The following is a 25,371-nucleotide window of genomic DNA, read 5'->3' as shown; positions in this document are numbered from 1 at the left end:
CACTCTCTGAATAAAAAACTTGCCCCTGTCATCTCCTCTGTACCTACTCCCCAGCACCTTAAACCTGTGTCCTCTTGTGGCAACCATTTCAGCCCTGGGAAACAGCCTCTGACTATCCACACGATCAATGCCTCTCATCATCTTACACACCTCTATCAGGTCACCTCTCATCCTCCGTCGCTCCAAGGAGAAAAGGCCAAGTTCACTCAACCTATTCTCATAAGGCATGTTCCCCAATCCAGGTAAGAATCTTGTAAATCTCTGCTGTAGCATTTCTATGGCTTCCACATCCTTCCTGTAGTGAGGTGATCAGAACTGTGCACAGTACTCCAAGTGAGGTCTGACCATGGTCCTATATAGCTGCAACATTACCTCTCAGCTCCGAAATTCAATAGACAATAGACAATAGGTGCAGGAGTAGGCCATTCGGCCCTTCTAGCCAGCACCGCCATTCACTGTGATCATGGCTGATCATACACAATCAGTACCCCGTTCCTGCCTATCTATAAGATCTATAAGAGCTCTATCTAACTCTCTTTTGAATGCATCCAGAGACTTGGCCTCCACTGCCTTCTGGGGCAGAGCATTCCACATATCCACCACTTTCTGGGTGAAAAAGTTTTTCCGCATCTCAGTTCTAAATGGTCTACCCCTTATTCTATACTGTGGCCTCTAGTTCTGGACTCACCCATCAGCGGGAACATGCTTCCTGCCTCCAGTGTGTCCAATCCCTTAATAATCATATATGTTTCAATCAGATCCCCTCTCATCCTTCTAAATTCCAGTGTATACAAGCCCAGTCGCTCCAATCATTCAACATATGACAGTCCTGCCATTCTGGGAATTAACCTTGTGAACCTACGCTGCACTCCCTCAATAGCAAGAATGTCCTTCCTCAAATTTGGAGACCAAAACTGCACACAATACTCCAGGTGGGGTCTAACCAGGGCCCTGTACAGCTGCAGAAGGACCTCTTTACTCCTATTCTCAATTCCTCTTGTTATAAAGGCCAGTATGCCATTAGCTTTCTTCACTGCCTGCTGTACCTGCATGCTTCCTTTCATTGACTGATGTACAAGAACACCTAGATCTCGTTGTGCTTCCCCTTTTCCTAACTTGACTCCATTTAGATAGTAATCTGCCTTCCTATTCTTGCCACCAAAGTGGATAACCTCACATTTATCCACATTAAACTGCATCTGCCAAACATTTGCCCACTCACCCAACCTGTCCAAGTCATCCTGCATTCTCATAACATCTTCCTGACATTTCACACTGCCACTCAGCTTTGTGTCATCAGCAAATTTGCTAATGTTACTTTTAGTCCAATTCCATGATTAAAATTCAATTCCAATTCAATTCCATGATTGATGAAGGCCAATACGCCGTACGCCTTCTTAACCACAGAGTCAACCTGCGCAGCTGATTTGAGCTTCCTATGGACTCGGACCCCAAGATCTCTCTGATCCTCCACACTGCCAAGAGTCTTACCATTAATACTATATTCTGCCATCATATTTGACCTACCAAAATGAACCACCTCATACTTATCTGGGTTGAACTCCATCTGCCACTTCTCAGCCCAGTTTTGCATTTTATTGATGTCCTGCTGTAACCTCTAACAGCCCTCCACACTATCCACAATACCCCCAACCTTGTGTCATCAGCAAACTTACTAACCCATTCCTACAATTCCTCATCCAGGTCATTTATAAAAATCACGAAGAGTAGGGGTCGCAGAGCAGATCCCCGAGGCACACCACTCGTCACCGACCTCCATGCAGATTATGACCCGTCTAGAACCACTCTTTGCCTTCTGTGGGCAAGCCAGTTCTCCATTCACAAAGCAATGTCCCCTTGGATCCCATGCCTCCTTACTTTCTCAATAAGCCTTGCATGGGGTACCTTATCAAATGCCTTGCTGAAATCCATATACACTACATCTACTGCTCTTCCTGCATCAATGTGTTAAGTCACATCCTCAAAAAATTCAAATCAGGTTCGTAAAGCACGACCTGTCCTTGACAAAGCCATGCTGACTACTCCTAATCATATTATACCTCTCCAAATGTACATAAATCCTGCTTCTCAGGATCTTCTCCATCAACTTTCCAACCACTGAGGGAAGACTCACTGGTCTATAATTTCCTGGGCTATCTCTACTCCCTTTCTTGAATAAAGGAACAACATCCACAACCCTCCAATCCTCCGGAACCTCTCCCATCCCCATTGATGATGCAAAGATCATCACCCATGCCTGTGTCCTGCACTTGGGTTCTCCTCATTCGCCACGTTCCATTGCAACAGAACGATCTGGCCACAATGGACCCAGTGGATACGAATACCCTGTAACAAACCCTTGCTAGCCAGGGCTCCCTGCTGGGTCTGCACGATCAACTTCTCCGGGAGGTCATGGAGAACCTCCGTTCCCTGTCTGTGAACGTAAAGTAGATTGGTGACCAGGTGAACCTAGTATCCACTCATTTTACCCCATCCACTCCTGGAACTTTGTCTAACCAACCCAGACAGTCTGTAGTGGCAACCCCGTACGTGTCAGCAACACCCACGCCAAGAGAGCCTCACGTACCTGAACCAGAACACTCCACTGGAGATTTGGGGAAGTGCCAGGCCTTCCTTCTGCAAAGCTCCTTGGTGTTCGATCAGCATTCATTGACGTATTCCACAGACAAGTCAAAGATAGCTTATATCATAGCTTATATTATAAGTGCCTTAGCGGGGGCTACAGCTGTTTGGGACAATCAGCTGGATATCTGCTCTTCATTCCCCACCTTTATCACAGAAATGAGAAAGATCTTTGACCTCCCAGTCCGTGGTAAAGATGCCGCTAAGTGTCTACTCATTCCTGTCAGGGTTCAGATAGATAGATAGATAGAATCTTTATTCATCCCCATGGGGAAATTCAACTTTTTTCCAATGTCCCATACACTTGTTGTAGCAAAACTAATTACATACAATACTTAACTCAGTAAAAAATAAGATATGCATCTAAATCACTATCTCAAAAAGCATTAATAATAGCTTTTAAAAAGTTCTTAAGTCCTGGCGGTAGAATTGTAAAGCCTAATGGCATGACCTCTTCATCCTGTCTGAGGAGCATTGCATCGATAGTAACCTGTCGCTGAAACTGCTTCTCTGTCTCTGGATGGTGCTATGTAGAGGATGTTCAGAGTTATCCATAATTATTCTGTGAAACTCCGGACATTAGCGGGTGGAACTCAGGGTGGAACGATGAGGCACTCCAAGGGGTATTTCCGAATGGCCTCAGCAACATGGTGAAAGACGAGTTGATGACAAGAAACGACACCGACAGCCTGGACTCCTTGATCTCCCTAGCCACCAGGTTGGACAATCGTCTTCGAGAACGTCATAGGGAGACAACTGGTCGTCCACCACCTTTGGCCACTCCACGGCACCCTGTACCATCTCCCACCAGCACAGGCCTCTCTTCTCCTCCCGCTCCTAGAATAGCTCCCAGTCCGGCCATTTCCCCCATTCCGTGAGAGGAGCCCAAACAGCTGGGACCGAACCGCCTTTCCCCCACAGAACAATTCCAGAGATTAAGATCAGGGAACTGTCGCTATCGTGGCCAGTCTGGCCACTTCCGTGCTACCTGTTCCCTTTGGCCAAAAGGGAGGGCTCACCAGTAGAAAGGGGGATCTTGGTGAGCCAGACAACATTCCCTTCCGTCCCCCGAACCCAGATGCAGATCCAAGCTACTTTACGTTAAAACCAACAGTCCCTGTCTCTGTCCGCTCTAGTGGACTCCGGCACCGAGGGAAACCTTTTGGATGGAAACATATCTTCCCGGGCCGGAATTCCTCCGGAGCTGTTGAATATACCTCTGGAAGCCCAGGCACTGGATGGTAGACTACTGGCCCGAGTCACACACTGTACACCACGCCTGTCTCTTACTCTCTCTGGAAACCATCGGGAACTGGGACAATTTAACCTAATTTCCTCTCCTCAAGCTCCTACTGTTCTTGGGCACCCCGGTTAAGCTGCCATAATCCCCAGATCGACTGGTCCACCTGGAAGATAGTCAGCTGGAGTCCATTCTGTCACTCCACTTGTCTACAGTCGGCCCTTTCTCCTGTGAAAGTCACCGTGACCTCGTCTGCCTCTGAAATTCCTGACTTATCCAAGGTTCCAGCAGAGTATCACGACCTGGGACAAGTGTTTAGTAAACAACAGGCCCTTTTCCTGCCTCCACACTAAACTTACAATTGTGCTATTGACCTTCTCCCCGGGAAGAGCGGACGAGTGAGAGTGGATCCCGAAAAGATCCGGGCGGTGGCGGAGTGGCCAAGACCCACGACGCTCAAGCAAACTTGGGTTTGCAAACTTCTATCGTCGTTTCATCAGGGATTACAGCCGGGTGGCAGTGCCCCTTACTCGACTCACATCACCTACGACCCCTTTTCACTGGGACCCCGAAGCGGACTCCGCCATCTAGGAGCTGAAGAGATGTTTCACCTCCACTCCCATCCCGGTCCAACCTGACCCCTCTCGCCAATTCACTGCGGAGGTCGACGCCTCTGACTCTGGGGTGGGAGCGGTCCTCTCCCAACGTTCCGGCCCAGACCAGAACTTCATCCCTGGGCCTTCTTTTCTCGTCGCCGAATGAAATTACAATGTAGTGATCCGGGAGTTACTGGCCGTCAAACTCGCTTTGGAGGAGTGGAGGCACTGGCTAGAGGGCGCAGAACATCTGTTTATCGTCTGGACTGATCACAAGAACCTCGTGTACATCCAAACTGCCAAACGCCTGAATTACCAACAAGCCCGTTGGGCATTATTTTTTGGCCGGTTCAGATTCACATGGATGCTCGATGCCCGATGCCATTTTCCATCAATATGTTTCCAAGGAGGCCCTTCCCAACCCCGAGACCATCCTTCCACCAGGTTCTCCAGTGGGGGCACACCTCATTTCTCATTTCGCCTGCCATCCCGGAATCGATCAGACTCTGTCCCTTCTGAACAGACATTTCTGGAGGCACTCCATGGATGCTGACACTCACTCCTTCGTCTCTGCCTGTTCTGTTTGTGCCCGTGGAAAAGCCTCTCACCAACCACCTGCTGGGTTGTTTCGTCCCCTACCTGTCCCTAGCCACACTTGGTCTCACATTGCGCTGGATTTCGTTACGGGACTAACCCCTTCACATGGGAACACTGCCGTACTCACCGTGGTGGACCGCTTCTCCAAAGCTGTCCACTTTGTAGCCCTTCCCAAACTCCCTACAGCCCGTGAAGCAGCAAACCTTCTCATCCATCACGTTTTCCATCTTCATGGAATTCCCTCTGACATTATTTCTGACCGGGGTCCCCAATTCGTCTCTCAAGTCTGGAGATCTTTTGTCAAGCCCTTGGAGCCTCAGTAAATCTGTTGTCTGGCTTTCATCCACAGATGAACGGTCAAACAGAACGAGCAAACCGCGATTTGGAAGCAGCATTGCGCTGCATAACCGCCAACAACCCGTCTTCCTGGAGCATCCATCTCGCTTGGGTAGAGTACGCCCACAACTCCCTGGTCAGCACCGCCACCGGAACGTCTCCCTTTGAATGCTCACTCGGTTACCAACCCCCTCTTCACAACTGACTCAGTCTGGAGGTTAACCTTCAGGGTATCCTGCATAAGGACTCCCAAGTCCCTTTGCATCTCTGCATTTTGAATTCTCTCCCCATCTAAATAATAGTCTGCCCGTTTATTTCTCCCACCAAAATGCATGACCATACACTTCCCAACATTGTATTTCATTTTCCATATCTTTGCCCATTCCCCTGTATCCTCAACACTACCCGCTCCTCCACCTATCTTTGTATCATTGGCAAACTTAGCCACAAATCCATTAATCCCATAGTCCAAATCATTGACATACATCGTAAAAAGCAGCGGTCTCAACACCAACCCCTGTGGAACTCCACTGGTAACCAGCAGCCAGCCAGAATAGGATCCCTTTATTCCCACTCTCTGTTTTCTGCCGATCAACCAATGCTCCACCCATGCTAGTAACTTCCCTGTAATTCCATGGGCTCTTATCTTGCTAAGCAGCCTCATGTGTGACACCTTCTCAAAGGCCTTTTGGAAATCCAAGTACACCACATCTACTGCATCTCCTTTATCTACCCCTCTTGTAATTTCCTCAAGGAATTGCAGTAGTTTTGTCAGGCAGGATTTTCCTTTCAGGAAACCATGCTGGCTTTGGCCTATCTTGTCATGTGTATAACCAGGACTTGTGATCTGCACCAGCTGCTTATACGAACATCCACCATCTGTTCCCATGGCTTCACATCACCCTGATTCTGGGCTGGAAGGAGGGGTGGGGGGGCTAAGCAGGTGCTACACCGTGGGCAAGGGTGACCTGCAGGCTCGCGGAGGGAAGGAGCATCTTACACCCCCTTAGGTAGAGACACATCTCCACCCCGCCACACGATAATACATTGCAATACGTATTAATAAAAAGACTATAAATTACTGTAACACACTGTACGGTTTCACTGCTAATGTAATGGCATCACTGTGATGTTCCACTGCTGAGGTAATGGTTTCTCTGGAGTAGCAATGTTTGGGTTGTAACTGGAGATAACGGGGCATGTTTGTGAATGAGAGGGATGTTGTTCTTTCTTGTGTGTCTGGGAGCCGGGAATTCACAGACTTCTGCTGGGGAGAGATGAGGAGAGAAGACGCGAATGGAGAGAGAAGGTAGACCGCTGGATGGAATGGAGTTGGAGTGAGGGTTCGAAGGTCAGCGACGATCGGAGGAGATTGATGGTGGACGATCGACCTTATCAATGAGCTCCAACATTTGCACATTCGACTGTTTCTGGAGAATGGGTCCTTTTCTTTTTCTTGTTTCTTTACTTTACAATAAGAAATATATATCTATATGTAGAATTTTAAATTAAATAAGTAGCACAAAAAGAGGGAAAAAAAGGAAACAAAGTAAGCTGGTCCTCACTTTTCTGATTGTCCATTCAGAAATCCGACAGCAGAAAGGAAGAAGCTCTTCCTGAAACGTTGAGTGTGTGTCTTCTCTGGGAAACTTCCTGATTCCCCGTTAGAACTCCACTCATTCCTCCCAGGCTCAGGCAAAGCCCCACCATTGAAGGTCTGGGGGCCACCCTGTGTGAAGGACCGTCTGAGATGGAGATGTGGTGGGGAAATGGAACTCATCACCAGCTGAGGTTGGGAGTGGCCAACATAACATTCATCCCCGGAGTCTGGACACAGAATACAATGGGTGCTGGAGGTTCTGACCCATCCCTGAACACTGCAGAAGATGCCGAGATGGTGTGGGAGAGAGCAGAGGCCTCTGTGGACGTGCTGGAGTCGGTAGTGGGTTGGGGACAGGCCCCCTCCCATCGGTGCTGCCTTCCTCTTTTGCTCAGTGCTGCCCCCCAGTGTTCACTTAGTGAGAGACAAGCTGGACCAGGACAATATCCAATCTACCATCCAGCTCCAAGCCAGACCACTCAGGAACTTGGGCTATATTATGTCTTTTTGTGACTGTATGCTTTTCTGAGATCGTAACGATGTGTACTGTGTGCTGTTGTTACTGTGCTTTACACCTTGTCCCTGGAGGAACACTGTTTTGTTTTGCTGTATGCACGTGTGGCTGATTGACAATTAAACTTGAACTTGAATGTGGCGACGGGTTCTTTTCCGGGTCTGATCTACAGTCAGATCTCACTCGGTGGCAGACAGATAAACACGGGGGTGGGGGTTGATTAGAGAAAGGATAATGGTAGCAGGCATCCCCCCACCCACCCCTAAAACCCTCCCCATGCCCTGCAGAATGTGTTAATGGTTTCTTATCTGGGGTGACCTGCAGTTGGATCTCACTCTGGATCACATGGATAAATGGGGATTTGACGTAGGATGAATAATCATGATTCCTTTCCCTGAACCCAGCCAGACACAGGTAGCTGTGACTGTCCTCCACTCTCAGCTGCTTTATCCTGGTTGAGGAGTTTCCCAGATTTGGGTCCCCGATGAGCTCGTACCGAGTTGCGCTGTTTTCCACTGCCCACGATCCATTTCCACAGTGCCTGAAGGTGACGATGTGTTGGTAGGGATCCTTCCTCATCCATGTCACCGTGTGTGCGGTGAGGCTCTGCCGAGGCCGTGTGAACACACAGGGTAACGTGGCCGAAGCTCCCTCGGTTCCAGTCATCACTGAGACACTCTCACTGGGAGCTGAGGGAAGGACAGGTGCCTGAATAAATCAGTTAACCCTCAGCAAAAACGTTTAACACTGACAAAATTTCCAGCCAACAAAATAATAGAAACTCCCCACAGCACCCTCCTGAATAAAAACACAACCCATCTGTGTCTCACTAATTGAAAACCATTCAAACAAGAGAAACCCTTTAGAACATAAAACAGTCCCATCGGGCGGGAGGTAGAGAAGCCTAAACCTCACACCACCACGTTCAGGAACAGTAATTCCCTTCAACCATTCAGTTGTTGAACCAACTGACACCAACACTAATCACTACAGTAAACAACACAAATCACTACATTATAACAACACTAATCAGTACAGGTAACAACACTAATCACTACAGTATAACAACACAAATCACTACAGTGTAACAACACTAATCACTACAGTGTAACAACACTAATCACTACAGTATAACAACACTAATCAGTACAGGTAACAACACTAATCACTACAGTGTAACAAGATGAATCAGTACATTCTAACACAGTACAGGGGACACAACAGCAGAGTGCAGAATAAAGTGTGACAGTTACTGAGAAAGTTCAGTGCGGGCAGGCAGTGAGGTGCAGGGCCATAATGAAGTGGGTTGCCATGGTAGCACAGCCGTTAGCGTGACACTATGACAGCTCGGGGTGTCGGAGTTCAGAGTTCAATTCCTGCACCGTCTGTAAGGAGTTTGTACGTTCTCCGTGTGACCGCGTGGGTTTCCTCCGGGTGCTCCGGTTTCCTCCCACAGTCTAAGGATGGACCGGCTCGTCGGTTAATTGGTCATTGTAAATCGTCGTGGGTTCAATAGGTGGGTTTCTGGGTGGTGTGGCTCGTTGTGTCGGAAGGGCCTGTTCCGTGCTGTATCTCTAAATGAATAAACAAATAAATAATGAGGTGGAGAGTCCATCTTATCGTACTGGGGGACCACTCCGTAGTTATAACTGTAGGATAAAAGCTGTCCTTCAGCCTGGTGGTCCGTGCATCCAGGCTGTTGTACCTTCTGCCCAGTGGGAGAGGGCCGAAGAGAATGTCCAGGGTGGATGGGAGGGTCTCTGATTTTGCAGTCTGTTTCACAGAGACGGTGAGAAGTGTAGACAGAATCCATGGTGGGGGGCTGGCTTCTGTCTTGATGAAGGGGTTAACCTGTGAGGAGAGATTCAGTCGCCTGGGACTATACTCTCTGGAGTTCAGAAGAATGAGAGGCGATTTTATAGAAACATACAAAATTTTTAAAGGGATAGATACAATAGAAGCAGGAAAGTTGTTTCCATTGGTAGGTGAGATTAGAACTAGGGGACATTCAGGGAGAAGATTTAGGATGGGGATGAGGAGGAACTGTTTTTCCCAGAGAGTGGTGAATCTGTGGAATTCTCTGCCCAGGGAAGTAATTGAGGTTTCTTCACTAAATATATTTAAGAAACAGTTAGAAAGGTTTTTACATAGTAAGGGAATTAAGGGTTTTGGGGGAAAAGGCAGGTAGATGGAGCTGAGTTTATGGACAGATCAGCCATGATCTTATTGAATGGCAGAACAGGCCCGATGGGCCGGATGGCCGACTCCTGCTCCTATTTCTTATCTTCTTATGTTTTGTGAGTGCACCTTGATCCAGAAGAAGGTGGTTTCACTAGAACACTAGAATACTACAGCACAGTACAGGCCCTTCAGCCTTCGATGTTGTGCCGACCCATATATTCGCTAAAAAAAGTACTAAACCCACACTACCCCATAACCCTCTATTTTTCTTTCATCCATGTGCCTGTCCAAGAGGCTCTTAAATACCCTTAATGTTTTAGCCTCCACCACCATCCCTGGCAAGTCATTTTGCTCTCCTTCAGTTTCTGTTTTCTTTCTCGTTGCTGATTGGTGGGTTGGGGTTCTAGAGGGACAATGTATTGTTTTTTGTGTGTGTGAGGGGTTAGGGATTGGTGTCTGATGTTCCTGTTGCTGATTGGTGGGTTGGGGTTCTAGAGGGACGATGTATTGTTTTTTGTATGAGGGAGGGGTTAGGGATTGGTGTCTGATGTTCCTGTTGACTTTTCTGTGTGGGTGATCTGTGTGGGGAGAGGGTGTTGGGTTTGGTGTTGTAGGCACTGTATTTTTTGAGAGGGAGGGGTTTGGGGTCTTGGGGCGTTTGATCTTCTGACGATCATCTTCCAAGTGAGCAATCTGTTGGCTTTTGTGTGAGGGAGGGAGGTGGGAGGCGGGGGGTTTGAGGTTTGCGAGATTCTTCCATTTCCTTTTCATATGGGGGTATTGATGTCTATTCTTGTAACAAATCCCATGGTTTTTCTGGATATCATGGTTATCTGGAGAAGATGAATATCAGAGTTGTATTCTACATGCAAACTTTGGCAATAAAATGAACCTTTGATCCTTTCCCCATAGACGCTGCCCGACATGCTGAGTTCCTCCAGTATTTTGTGTGTGTTGCTCTGGATTTCCAGCAACGGCAGATTTTCTCCTGTTTATGACTATGATTGTTCTTGGCAATTTTTCTGTAGAAGTGGTTTCCATCACCTTCTTCTGAGCAGTGTCTGTACAGGACGGGTGAGCCCAGCCATTGTCAATACTCTTCAGAGATTGTCTGCCTGGTGTCAGTGGTCGCGTAACCAGAATTTGTGATCTGCACCAGCTGCTCATATGACCATCCACCACCTGATCCCATGGATTCACGTGACTCTGATCAGGGGCTAAGCAGGGGCTACACCTTGCCCAAGGTTAAAGTGAAGGCTAGTGGAGGGTAGGAGTGTCTTAAACCTCTTTTGGTAAAGACGTAACTTCACCCTGCCACCCTGTTATACATTGCAATACATATTTATCAAAAAACTGTAAATTTCCGTAAGAAATGTATACCTACGTGTAGAATTTTAAATTAAATAAGTGGCACAAAAAGAGGGAAAAATAAGAAAAAAAGTGAGCTGGTCCTCATTCTTCCGGTTGTCCATTCAGAAATACGACAGCAGAAAGGAAGAAGCTCTTCCTGAAACATTGAGTGTGTGTCTTCTCTGGGAAGCTTCCTGATCCTCCGTTAGAACTCCACTCATTCCTCCCAGGCTCAGGCAAGGCCCCGCCAGTGGCCAACATAACATTCATCCCCAGAGTCTGGACACAGAATACAATGGGTGCTGGAGGTTCCGACCCATCCCTGAACACTGCAGAAGATGCCGAGATGGTGTGTGATGCACCATCAATAACTCACGCTGAGACGTAGGAAGCGAGATATTGGCTTTTATTGACTGGAAGAATAAACAACACTACATCCTGGGGAAAATGAGGGAGAGCAGCAGCCCACAGTTGCCTTTATACAGGGGTCTGAGGGAGGAGCCACAGGAGCAGTCAGACAGGTATATCTAGTTCACCACATTCACCCCCCCCACTTTGTTTTAAAAGAGTCCCCAAGTATATTTACAGGTTAAGTCTATCAGGTGGTCGAATCGTTCGCTGCGATCTACGTAGCTCCGGCTGCAATTGCACAGGTGCAGGAGGTGGTGATTGCACCGGAGACGGAGAGTGGGTTGGTTCTGTCCCAACTGGAGGTGTCAGGGATCCCTCGCGTGTGTGCGAGGCCCCCGGAATAGACGCGTACGAGATGCCCGGTACATGAGCGTCGTGAGGAGTCTGGGTGTGGCACGGTGTGTGCGGTGTCACCTCGGGTACAAGGTTCATATTTACCGTGGAGTGTACGGGGTAGTGGTCTGCTGCTCCGGTGGGCGCCAGGTCGCGGACAGAGACCGTGTCCTCCCGCCCATCAGGCAAGACCGCGTAGGCATACTGGGGATTAGCATGCAGGAGGTGAACCCTCTCGACCAGTGGTGAGTACTTATTACTCCTCGCATGTTTACATAGCAGCACTGGCCCCGGGGACGTCAGCCAAACTGGTAGGGTGGTCCCAGTGACAGACTTCCTGGGAAAAGAGAATAGGCGTTCGTGAGGGGTGGCATTAGTGGACGTACACAACAGGGAGCGGATAGAGTGGAGTGCCTCAGAGAGGACCTCCTGCCATCGGGAGACCGGCAACCCTTTTGACTTAAGGGCTAAAAGTGTGGCCTTCCACACTGTGGCATTCTCCCTCTCCACCTGGCCATTCCCCTGGGGATTATAACTCGTGGTTCGACTAGTAGCAATGCCCCTAGCTAGCAGGAACCGGCGCAACTCGTCACTCATAAAGGAGGACCCTCTATCACTGTGGATATAGCAGGGATATCCGAACAGAGTGAAGAGCTGGCGCAGGGCTTTTATGACAGACATGGTAGTAGTGTCGGGGCAGGGAATGGCAAAGGGGAATCGCGAGTACTCGTCAATAATACTGAGAAAATAGACATTGCGGTCGGTGGAGGGAAGGGGGCCCTTAAAGTCAACACTCAGTCGCTCAAAAGGGCGGGTGGCCTTGACAAGCTGCGCAGTGTCAGGACGGTAGAAGTGCGGTTTGCACTCAGCGCAGATCTGGCAGTCCCTGGTCATCGCCCTGATGTCCTCCAGGGAGTACGGCAGGTTCCGGGCTTTAACGAAATGGTAAAATCGGGTGACCCCCGGATGGCAAAGATGTGCATGAAGGGCATACAGCTGGTCGAGCTGTGCGCTAGCACACGTTCCCTGGGATAGGGCATCAGAGGGTTCATTGAGTCTGCCAGGCCGGTACAGGATATCATAATTGTAGGTGGAGAGTTCTATTCTCCACCGCAAAATTTTATCATTTTTGATTTTGCCCCGCTGTTGGTTGCTGAACATGAACGCAACCGAGCGCTGGTCGGTCAGCAAGGTGAACCTTTTGCCGGCGAGATAGTGCCTCCAGTGCCTAATAGCTTCCACTATGGCCTGGGCTTCTTTCTCCACCGCGGAGTGCCGAAGTTCAGAGCCTTGAAGGGTACGAGAAAAAAACGCAACTGGTCTGCCTTCCTGATTGAGGGTAGCAGCCAGCGCGAAGTCAGAGGCGTCACTCTCTACTTGGACGGGAATGGTCTCATCCACCGCATGCATCGTTGCTTTGGCAATGTCCCCTTTAATGCAGCTGAAGGCCGCGCGGGCCTCGGCAGAGAGGGGAAAAGTGGTAGACTTGACCAGGGGGCGGGCCTTGTCTGCGTAATGGGGGACCCATTGGGCGTAATAGGAAAAAAAACCCAGGCACCGCCGGAGGGCCTTGAGAGTGGTGGGAAGAGGGAGTTCTAACAGGGGGCGCATACGGTCGGGGTCAGGGCCAATGACCCCGTTCTCCACGACATACCCAAGGATAGCGAGTCGGGTGGTTCTGAACACACACTTGTCCCTGTTATAAGTGAGGTTCAAAGCTTCGGCCACTTGGAAAAATCGTTGGAGGTTGGCGTCGTGATCCGACCAGTCGCGACCACAGATGGTGATGTTATCTAGATAGGGAAATGTGGCCTTCAGTTTGTACTGGTCCACCATCCGGTCCATCTCCCTCTGGAAGACTGAGACCCCATTTGTGACACCAAATGGGACGCGCAGGAAGTGATAGAGCCTGCCACCCGCCTCAAAGATGGTTGTTCACATCCGGGCATGCGAAATGGCGGCCCCCAGGTCTCAGACGCAGCGCTGCTCGACCCCAGGCGCGGTTTAGATTTACAGACCTTGGCGAAATGGCCCTTCTTCCCGCAGCTGGAACAAGTCGCTTCGCGAGCTGGACAGCTGTTTCTGGAATGTTTCCAAAGCCCAGTAACAACGTTTTATGCCTGGCGAGGTCGGGGAGTTCGTGATACCGCGACTGGCAGCGGCGTTGGCGAATTCGCTCGCAGGAACCGGTGGCTGCCCCCCAGTGTTCACTTAGTGAGAGACAAGCTGGACCAGGACAATATCCAATCTACCATCCAGCTCCAAGCCAGACCACTCAGGAACTTGGGCTATATTATGTCTTTTTGTGACTGTATGCTTTTCTGCGATCGTAACGATGTGTACTGTGTGCTGTTGCTACTCTGCTTTACACATTGTCCCTGGAGGAACACTGTTTTGTTTTGCTGTATGCACGTGTGGCTGATTGACAATTAAACTTGAACTTGAATGTGGTGACGGGTTCTTTTCCGGGTCTGATCTACAGTCAGATCTCACTCGGGGACAGACAGATAAACCCGGGGGTGGGGTTGATTAGAGAAAGGATAATGGTAGCAGGCTTCCCCCCACCCACCCCTAAAACCCTCCCCATACCCTGCAGAATGTGTCAACGGATTCTTACCTGGTCTGACCTGCAGCCGGATCTCACTCTGGAACACATGGATATATTGGGGATGAATAATCATGATTCCTTTCCCTGAACTCAGCCAGACACAGGTAGCTGTGACTATCCTCCACTCTCAGCTGCTTTATCCTGATCCAGGCATTTCCCAGCTCTGGGTCCTCGACGAGCTCGTACTGAGTCACTCCGTTTTCCGTTGCCCACGATCCATTTTGAATACGCCTGAAGGTGACAATGTGTCGGTAGGGATCCTTTCTCATCCACGTCACCGTGTGTGCGGTGAGGCTCTGCCGAGGCCGTGTGAACACACAGGGTAACGTGGCCGAAGCTCCCTCGGTTCCAGTCATCACAGAGACACTCTCATTGGGAGCTGAGGGAAGGACAGGTGCCAGAATAAATCGGTTAACCCTCAGTAAAAACGTTTAACACTGACAAAATTTCCAGCCTGCAAAATAATACAAACTCCCCACAGCACCCTCCTGAATAAAAACTCAACCCATCTGTGTCTCACTAATTGCAAACCATTCAGACAAGAGAAACTCTTTAGAACATAAAACAGTCCCATCGGGCAGGAGGTAGAGAAGCTTAAATCTCACACCACCACGTTCAGGAACAGCTAATTCCCTTCAACCATTCAGTTGTTGAACCAACTGACACCAACACTAATCAGTGGAGTGTAACAACACTACTCAGTACAGTCTAACAACACCAATCAGTACAGTGTAACAACATTAATCAGTACAGTAGAACAAACACTAGATGCTACAGTATAACAACACTAATCAGTACAGGTAACAACACAAATCACTACAGTATAACAACACAAATCAGTACAGTATAACAACACAAATCAGTACAGGTAACAACACTAGACATGACAGTATAACAACACTAATCAGTACAGGTAACAACACAAATCACTACAGTATAGCAACATTAATCAGTACAGGTAACAACACTAATCACTACAGTATAACAACACTAATCACTACAGGTAACAACACAAATCAGTACAGGTAACAACACTAGACATGACAGTATAACAACACTAATCAGTACAGGTAACAACACAAATCACTACAGTGTAACAACACATCATAAAAGTATAACAACACTAATCAGTACAGGTAACAGCACTAGACACGACAGTATAACAACACTAATCAGTACATGTAACAGCACTAGACATGACAGTATAACAACACTAATCAGTACAGGTAACAGCACTATACACGACAGTATAACAACACTAATCAGTACAGTGTAACAACATTAATCAGTACAGTAGAACAAACACTAGATGCTACAGTATAACAACACTAATCAGTACAGGTAACAACACAAATCACTACAGTGTAACAACACATCATAAAAGTATAACAACACTAATCAGTACAGGTAACAGCACTAGACACGACAGTATAACAACACCAATCAGTACAGGTAACAGCACTAGACACGACAGTATAACAACACTAATCAGTACAGGTAACAGCACTAGACACGACAGTATAACAACACTAATCAGTACAGTGTAACAACATTAATCAGTACAGTAGAACAAACACTAGATGCTACAGTATAACAACACTAATCAGTACAGGTAACAACACAAATCACTACAGTATAACAACACAAATCAGTACAGGTAACAACACAAATCACTACAGTATAGCAACACTAATCAGTACAGGTAACAACACAAATCACTACAGTGTAACAACATGAATCAGTACATTCTAACACAGTACAGGGGACACAACAGATAGATAGATAGATAGATACTTTATTCATCCCCATGGGGAAATTCAACTTTTTTTCCAATGTCCCATACACTTGTTGTAGCAAAAACTCATTACATACAATACTTAACTCAGTAATAATATGATATGCATCTAAATCACTAACTCAAAAAGCATTAATAATAGCTTTAAAAAAAAAAGTTCTTAAGTCCTGGCAGTTGAATTGTAAAGCCTAATGGCATTGGGGAGTATTGACCTCTTCATCCTGTCTGAGGAGCATTGCATCGACAGTAACCTGTCGCTGAAACTGCTTCTCTGTCTCTGGATGGTGCTATGTAGAGGATGTTCAGGGTTTTCCATAATTGACCGTAGCCTACTCAGCGCCCTTCGCTCAGCTACCGATGTTAAACTCTCCAGTACTTTGCCCACGACAGAGCCCGCCTTCCTTATCAGCTTATTAAGATGTGAGGCGTCCTTCTTCTTAATGCTTCCTCCCCAACACGCCACCACAAAGAAGAGGGCGCTCTCAACAACTGACCTATAGAACATCTTCAGCATCTCACTGCAGACATTGAATGACGCCAACCTTCTAAGGAAGTACAGTCAACAGCAGAGTTTCCTCCCACAGTCTAAGGATGGACCGGATTGTCGGTTAATTGGTCATTGTAAATCGTCATGGGTTCAATAGGTGGGTTTCTGGGTGGTGTGGTTCGTTGGGTCGGAAGGGCCTGTTCTGTGCTGTATCTCTAAATGAATAAACAAATAAATAATGAGGTGGAGAGTCCATCTTATCGTACTGGGGGACCACTCAGTAGTTATAACTGTAGGATAAAAGCTGTCCTTCAGACTGGTGGTCCGTGCATCCAGGCTGTTGTACCTTCTGCCCAGTGGGAGAGGGCCAAAGAGAGAATGTCCAGGGTGGATGGGAGGGTCTCTGATTTTGCAGTCTGTTTCACAGAGACGGTGAGAAGTGTAGACAGAATCCATGGAGGGGTCTGGCTTCTGTCTTGATCAATGTGACAGGTTGAGCCCTGTAATCATGTCCTGTCTGCCTCCTCCCCCTGACATTCTGCAGAATCACAATCGGGATTAGGATAATTTCACCGGCTTGTGTTTTGTGCAGCAGTACATTGCAATCATCATCATCGGTATGTGCTGTGTTGTGCGATGTGGGCAATCACAGTCTCTTAACCATGATGAACACACACAAAATGCTGGAGGAACTCAGCAGGCCAGGCAGCATCTCTGGAGAAGAGTAAACAGCTGACGTTTCAGGCTGACCCCTTCATCAGGACTCACACTCTGCAGAACAGGCCCTTTCATGAGTTCTGATGCAGAGTCTCAGCACAAAACATCGACTGTTTACTCAATTCTGGTGGGAGGAATGTTTGAAATTCTGAGATTGATGTGACTGTTGGGCTGTAGTTCATTTTGCTCTCCTTCAGTTTCTGTTTTCTTTCTTGTTGCTGATTGGTGGGTTGGGGTTCTAGAGGGACGATGTATTGTTTTTTGTGTGAGGGAGGGGTTAGGGATTGGTGTCTGATGTTCCTGTTGACTTTTCTGTGTGGGTGATCTGTGTGGGGAGAGGGTGTTGGATTTGGTGCTGTCGGCACTGTATTTTTTGAGAGGGAGGGGTTTCGGGGCTTGAGGCTTTTGATCTTCTGATGATCGTCTTCCAGGTGGGCGATCTGCTGGCTTTTGTGTGAGGGAGGGAGGTGGGGGGGCGGGGGGTTTGAGGTTTGAGAGATTCTTCCATTTCCTTTTCATGTGGAGGTATTGATGTCTATTCTTGTAACAAATCCCATGGTTTTTCTGGATATCATGGTTATCTGGAGAAGGTGAATATCATAGTTGTATTCTACGTGCAAACTGGGACAATAAAATGAACCTTTGATCCTTTCCCCATAGACGCTGCCCGACATGCTGAGTCCCTCCAGTATTTTGTGTGTGTTGCTCTGGATTTCCAGCAACGGCAGATTTTCTCCTGTTTATGACCATGATTGTTCTTGGCAATTTTTCTACAAAAGTGGTTTCCATCACCTTCTTCTGAGCAGTGTCTGTACAGGATGGGTGAGCCCAGCCATTATCAATACTCGTCAGAGATTGTCTGCCTGGTGTCAGTGGTCGCATAACCAGAATTTGTGATCTGCACCGGCTGCTTGTACGACCATTCACCACCTGATCCCATGGATTCACGTGACCCTGATCAGGGACTAAGCAGGGGATACACCTTACCTAAGGGTAAAGTGAAGACTAGCAGAGGAAAGGAGTGTCTTTAGTAAAGACGTATCGTCACCCTGCCACCCTGTTATACATTCAATACATATTAATCAAAAAACTATAAATTTCAGTAAGAAATGTATACCTACATGTAGAATCTTAAGTTTAATAAGTAGCACAAAAAGAGGGAAAAATAGGGAAAAAAGTGAGCTGATTTTCACTTTTCTGATTGTCCATTCAGAAATCCGATAGCAGAAAGGAAGAAGCTCTTCCTGAAACGTTGAGTGTGTGTCTTCTCTGGGAAGCTTCCTGATCCTCCGTTAGAACTAAACTCATTCCTCCCAGGCTCAGGCAAGGCCCCGCCAGGGGGCCCGTTGAAGGTCTGGGGGCCACCCTGTGTGAAGGACTGTCTGAGATGGAGATGTGGTGGGGAAATGGAACTCATCACCAGCTGAGGCTGGGAGTGGCCGACATAACGTTCATCCCCGGAGTCTGGACACAGAATACAATGGGTGCTGGAGGTTCTGACCCATCCCTGAACACTGCAGAAGATGCCGAGATGGTGTGGGAGAGAGCAGAGGCCTCTGTGGACGTGCTGGAGTCCGTCGTGGGTTGGGGACAGGCCCCTCCCATCGGTGCTGCCTTCCTCTTTTGCTCAGTGCTGCCCCCCAGTGTTCACTTAGTGAGAGACAAGCTGGACCAGGACAATATCCAATCTACCATCCAGCTCCAAGCCAGACCACTCAGGAACTTGGGCTATATTATGTCTTTTTGTGACTGTATGCTTTTCTGCGATCGTAACGATGTGTACTGTTGCTACTCTGCTTTACACCTTGTCCCTGGAGGAACGCTGTTTTGTTTTGCTGTATGCACGTGTGGCTGATTGACAATTAAACTTGAACTTGAATGTGGCGACGGGTTCTTTTCCGGGTCTGATCTACAGTCAGATCTCACACGGGGACAGACAGATAAACACGGGGGTGGGGGTTGATTAGAGAAAGGATAATGGTAGCAGGCTTCCCCCCACCCACCCCTAAAACCCTCCCCATGCCCTGCAGAATGTGTCAATGGTTTCTTACCTGGTCTGACCTGCAGTTGGATCTCACTCTGGATCACATGGATAAATGGGGGTTTGACATGGTTTCCATAGGATGAGTAATCATGATTGCCTTTCCTGAACTCAGCCAGACACAGGTAGCTGTGACTGTCCTCCACTCTCAGCTGCTTTATCCTGATCCAGGCATTTCCCAGCTCTGGGTCCTCGACGAGCTCGTACCGAGTCACTCTGTTTTCCGCTGCCCACGATCCATTTTGAATACGCCTGAAGGTGACGATGTGTTGGTCGGGATTCTTCCTCATCCACGTCACCGTGTGTGCGTTGAGGCTCTGCTGAGGCTGTGTGAACACACAGGGTAACGTGGCCGAAGCTCCCTCGGTTCCAGTCATCACAGAGACACTCTCATTGGGAGCTGAGGGAAGGACAGGTGCCAGAATAAATCAGTTAACCCTCAGCCAAAACGTTTAACACTGACAAAATTTCCAGCCTACAAAATAATAGAAACTCCCCACAGCACCCTCCTGAATAAAAACACACCCAAATGTGTCTCACTAATTGCAAACCATTCTGACAAGAACATATCTTCAGAACCTAAAACAGTCCCATCGGGCAGGAGGTAGAGAAGCCTGAATCTCACACCACCACGTTCAGGAACAGCTAAATCCCTTCAACCATTCAGTTGTTGAACCAACTGACACCAACACTAATCAGTGGAATGTAACAACACTAATGAGTACAGTGTAACAACACTGATCAGTACAGTCTAACAACTCTAGTCAGAACAGTGCAACAATACTAATCACTGCAGTGTAACAACACTAGCCATTACAGTGTAATGATACCAGTAGATACAGTCACAGCATGTGTCACTACAGTGTGAATAAACTAATGAGTACAGTGTGACAACCCAATCACTACAATGTAACAACACTGATCAGTACACTGTAACAACATCAGTCAGTACTGTGTAACAACTCTAGTCACTGTACTGTAACAACACTAATCACTACAGAGTAACAATACTAATCAATACAGTATACCAACAATAATCAGTCCAGTGTAATACCTACTGTACTGAAAGTGTTCAACAGCCTGAGCTGGTGTGTTTGACAGGGAATTCTACAGTGAACCCTCTCCAGTGTAATACTTACTGTACTGAAAGTGTTCAACAGCCTGAGCTGGTGTGTTTGACAAGGAATTCTACAGTGAACCCTCTCCAGTGTAATATTTTCTACATGGAAAGTGTTCAACAGCCTGAGCTGGTGTGTTTGACAAGGAATTCTCCAGTGTAATATTTACTGTACTAAACGTGTTCAACTGCCTGAGGTAGTGTGTTTGATACGAAATTCTACAGTAACCAAGTCCAGTGTAAAGACTTACTGTACTGAAAGTGTTCAACAGCCTGAGCTGGTGTGTTTGAGAAGGAATTCTACAGTATACCCTGCATTATAGAAAGATAGACCAGCGAGCTGTTTACTGTTTACCTGTGCTGCAAACTATATGCATTCTGTATTATTCTTTATTAGTTGATATTTGGTAATATTGTGTTTTATGAGCTGTGTGTGATATATGTTGATTCCAGGGATGAAGGGGTTAATCTATGAGGAGAGATTGAGTCACCTGGGACTATACTCTCTGGAGTTTAGAAGAATGAGAGGGGATCTGATAGAAACATACAAAATTTTGAAAGTGTTTGATAAGATCGAAGTGGGAACGTTGTTTCCATTGGTCAGTGAGACTCGTACTAGGGAACGTTGCCTCAAGATCCATGAGAGAAGATTTAGGACAGAGATGAGGAAAAACATCTTCTCGCAGAGAGTGGTGATTCGGTGCAATTCTTTACCCAGGGAAGCAGTTGGGGTTTCCTCACTAAATATATTTAAGAAACAGTTAGATAGGCTCTTACATAGTAGGGGAATTAAGGGTTATGGGGAAAAGGCAGGCAGATGGAGCTGAGTTTATGGACAGATCAGCCATGATCTTATTGAATGGCAGAACAGGCCCGATGGTCCGGATGGCCGACTCCTGCTCCTATTTCTTATCTTCTTATGTTTTGTGAGTGCACCTTGATCCGGAAGAAGGTGGTTTCACTAGAACACTAGAATACTACAGCACAGTACAGGCCCTTCAGCCTTCGATGTAGTGCCGACCCATATATTCATTAAAAAAAGTACTAAACCCACACTACCCATAACCCTCTATTTTTCTTTCATCCATGTGCCTGTCCAAGAGGCTCTTAAATACCCTTAATGTTTTAGCCTCCACCACCATCCCTGGTGAGTCATTCCAGGCACTCACAACCCTCTGTGTAAAAAACTTACCCCTGATGTCTCCCCTAAACTTCCCTCCCTTAACTTTGTACATATGCCCTCTGGTGTTTGCTATTGGTGCCCTGGGAAACAGGTACTGACTATTCACCCTAACTATGCCTCTCATAACCTTGTAGACCTCTATCAAGTCCCCTCTCATCCTTCTATGCTCCAAAGAGAAAAGTCCCAGCTCTGCTAACCTTGCTTCATATGACTTGTTCTCCAGTCCAGGCAACATCCTGGTAAATCTCCTCTGCACCCTCTCCATAGCTTCCACATCCTTCCTATAATGAGGTGACCAGAACTGAACACAATACTCTAAGTGTGGTCTCACCAGAGATTTGTAGAGTTGCAACATGACCTCTCTACTCTTGAACTCAATCCCCCTATTAATGAAGCCTAGCATCCCATAGGCCTTCTTAACTACCCTATCAACCTGCGCAGCGACCTTGAGGGATGTATGGATTTGAACCCCAAGGTCCCTCTGTTCATCCACATTCTTAAGTAACCGACCATTAACCCTGTACTCAGTCTTCTGGTTTGTCCTTCCAAAATGCATCACCTCACACTTAACCGGATTGAACTCCATCTGCCATTTTTCTGCCCAACTCTGCAGACTGTCTACTGCAGCTCCATCCACAACCCCTCCAATCTTCGTGTCATCCGCAAACTTACTCACCCATCCTTCCGCTTTTACATCCAGGCCATTTATAAAAATCACAAATAGCAGGGGTCCCAGCACAGATCCCTGCAGCACTCCACTAGTCACTGATCTCCAGGCAGAATACTTTCCTTCCGTGACTACCCTCTGCTTTCTTCCTTTAAGCCAATTTTTTATCCAAACAGCCAAGGTTCCACTGATCCCATGCCTCATGAATTTCTGGATGAGTCTCTCGTGGGGGACCTTGTCAAATGCCTTGTTAAAATCCATGTAGACCACATCTACCAACCTACCCTCATCAATTACTTTTGTTACTTCTTCAAAAACCTCAATTAGGCTTGTGAGGCACAACCTTCCCTTCACAAAGCCGTGTTAACTATCCTTGAGTAGACTGTACTTCTCCAAATACTCATAGATCCTATCCTTAAGAATCCTTTCCAATAGTTTGCAGACCACCGACGTAAGACTCACCGGTCTATAGTTCACAGGATTCTCCCTATTACCTTTTTTAAATAAGGGAACTACATTTGCCATTCTCCAGTCCTCCGGCACTTCCCCTGTAGCCAAAGAGGATTCAAAGATCATAGCTAATGCTCCAGCGATCTCTTCTCTCAATTCCAACAGCAACCTGGGGTATATCACGTCTGGCCCTGGGGACTTGTTAATCTTGATGTTTTTAAGAAGATGCAACATTTCTTCTTCCTTAATCTCCACGTTGTCCAGCACACAGACCTGTTTCTGTTTCGACCTCACCCTGATCAAGGTCCTTTTCACTTGTGAATACTGAAGCAAAGTATTCATTTAGGACCTCCCCAACCTCCTCCACCACCAGGCACATGAGGCCTTCTTCATCCTTTAGCGGTCCCACCTTCGTTCTCGCCATCCTCTTATTCTTCACATTGGGGTTCTCTTTAATCCTACATGCCTCGGCCTTCTCATGCCCCCTTCGAGCTCTCCTAAGTCCTTTCTTAAGCTCCTTCCTGGCTACCCTATATTTCTCATGAGCCCCTCCTGCTTCCTGCTTCTTATATCTAACATATGCTTCCTTCTTCCTCTTGATGAGTTGCCTCACGTGTTTCGTCAGCCACGGTTCCCTTTTCCTACCATTTTTTCCTTGTCTCAGTGGACAAACCTATCCTGAACCCAGCTCAAGTGGTCCCTAAACTTCCTCCACATTGCTTCTGTGCTTTCACCCTTGAACATCTGTTTCCAATTTACTCTCGCTAGTTCCTGCCTCATCCCTTCATTGTTAGCCCTTCCCCAGTTAAGCACTTTCCCATTTTGTCTGTTTTTATCCTTTTCCATAGCTATGCTGAAGCTAAGGGAGTTGTGGTCACTCTCACCAAAATGTTCCCCCACCAAGAGGTCTGTCACCTGACCAGGTTCATTACCCAGAACCAGATCCAGTATGGCCTCTCCTCTCATCGGCCGGTCCACATACTGTGTCAGGAATCCTTCTTGAACACACCTGACAAATTCAGCCCCATCTATCTCCCTTGCTGTCAGGAGGTACCAGTCAATATGAGAGAAGTTGAAATCACCCATAACTACAACCCTGTATTTCCTGCACAATTCTAAAATCTGCCTGCTTATCTGCTCCTCGGTGTCCCGAGGGCTATTTGGGAGCCTGTAGACTACTCCCAGCACAGTGATTGATCCCTTCCTATTTCTGACTTCCACCCAGACCGACTCAGTGGACACTCCCTCTGCAGCGTCCTCCCTTTCTATAGCCGTGTTACTATCCCTGACCAGTAATGCTACTCACCCCCCCTTTCTACCTCCCATCCTGTTCCTTTTAATACACCTAAACCCTGGTACCTGCATCAGCCAATCCTGCCCTTCCTCCAGCCAAGTTTCAGTAACAGCCACAACATCGTAGTTCCATGTACTGATCCATGCTTGAAGTTCATCCCCTTTATTCCTAACACCCCTAGCATTGAAATAGACACATTTCAACCCCTCTAACTGGCTACATTTATGTTTTGTCCCCTGCCTGTCCTTCCTCACCAACTCAGAACACATAGCATCATGCCCTTGTCCTTCTACCCTAATCTCTGCACTCACATTCTGATTCCCACCCCCCTGCCAAACTAGTTTAAACCCTCCCCAACAGCTCCAGCAAACCTGCCCGCCAGGATATTGCTCCCTTTCCAGTTCAGGTGCAGCCCGTCCTTTTTGTACAGGTCAGACCTTCCCCAGAAGAGATCCCAATGATCCAGAAATCTGAACCCCTGCCCCCTGCACCAACTCTTCAGCCACGCATTCATCTGCCATAACTTCCTGTTCCTACCCTCTCTGTCTCGTGGCACAGGCAGCAGTCCTGAGATTACCACCCTTGACGTTCTGTATCTGTGTACAGTCAGATGGCAATAAACTTGACCTTGATTGCTGCTTTTCTGATGCAACGCTCTGTGCCTGTGTTGCTACGGCAACTGGATTTTCACTGCACCTGTGCAGACACGTAGGCAGACGTGCAATGAAAATCGAACCTGCAGCAGCAAATAAGTTCAGTTCCACTCACCTCATTATAGGAAGGATGAGGAAGCTTTCGAGAGGATGTAGAGGAGATCTACCAGGATGCTGCCTGGACCAGAGAGGATGTTTAATGAGGAAAGGTTGAGCGAGCTGGAGACTTTCTCTTGGGAGTGAAGAAAGATGAGAGGTGACTTGATAGAGGTGAACAAGATGATAAGAGGCATAATCGAGCAGACAGCCAGAGACTTTTCCTGGAAAGTATTGGGGGGATGTCAGAGGTCAGAGGCAGGTTCATTACACAGAGAGTGGAGGGTGTGTAGAACAGATGGAGTTCAACCCAGATAAGTGTGAAGTGATTCATTCTGGTAGGTCAAATTTGAATACAGAATATATGAATGGTAAGACAGGTGACAGTGTGGAGGATGAGCTGGATCTTGGGGACTCTGTCCATAGGACACTCAAAGCTGCTGCACAGGTTGACAGTGGTGT

At 47.5% G+C, this 25,371-nt stretch overlaps 1 protein-coding gene across 4 annotated transcripts in view; it reads right to left on the bottom strand.

The window, feature by feature from the left end:
* LOC140728694 (uncharacterized) overlaps positions 1–19,784 on the bottom strand; it is a 40,902-nt gene extending 21,118 nt beyond the window's left edge. For all 4 annotated transcript variants that reach the window (XM_073047656.1, XM_073047657.1, XM_073047658.1 and 1 more), the window contains exon 1: positions 19,460–19,784. In XM_073047656.1, coding sequence (XP_072903757.1) covers positions 19,460–19,739 — 280 coding nt within the window. In that variant the 5' untranslated portion in view covers positions 19,740–19,784. The remainder of the gene's footprint in view (positions 1–19,459) is intronic.
* Between the last annotated feature and the right edge of the window lie 5,587 nt (positions 19,785–25,371).

This window comes from Hemitrygon akajei, chromosome 6 (assembly GCF_048418815.1).
Source record: "Hemitrygon akajei chromosome 6, sHemAka1.3, whole genome shotgun sequence".
In the NCBI taxonomy this organism is placed as follows: domain Eukaryota; kingdom Metazoa; phylum Chordata; class Chondrichthyes; order Myliobatiformes; family Dasyatidae; genus Hemitrygon; species Hemitrygon akajei.
The sequence above is the reverse complement of the archived record's forward strand: the minus strand, read 5'-3'. Positions and strand labels throughout refer to the sequence as shown.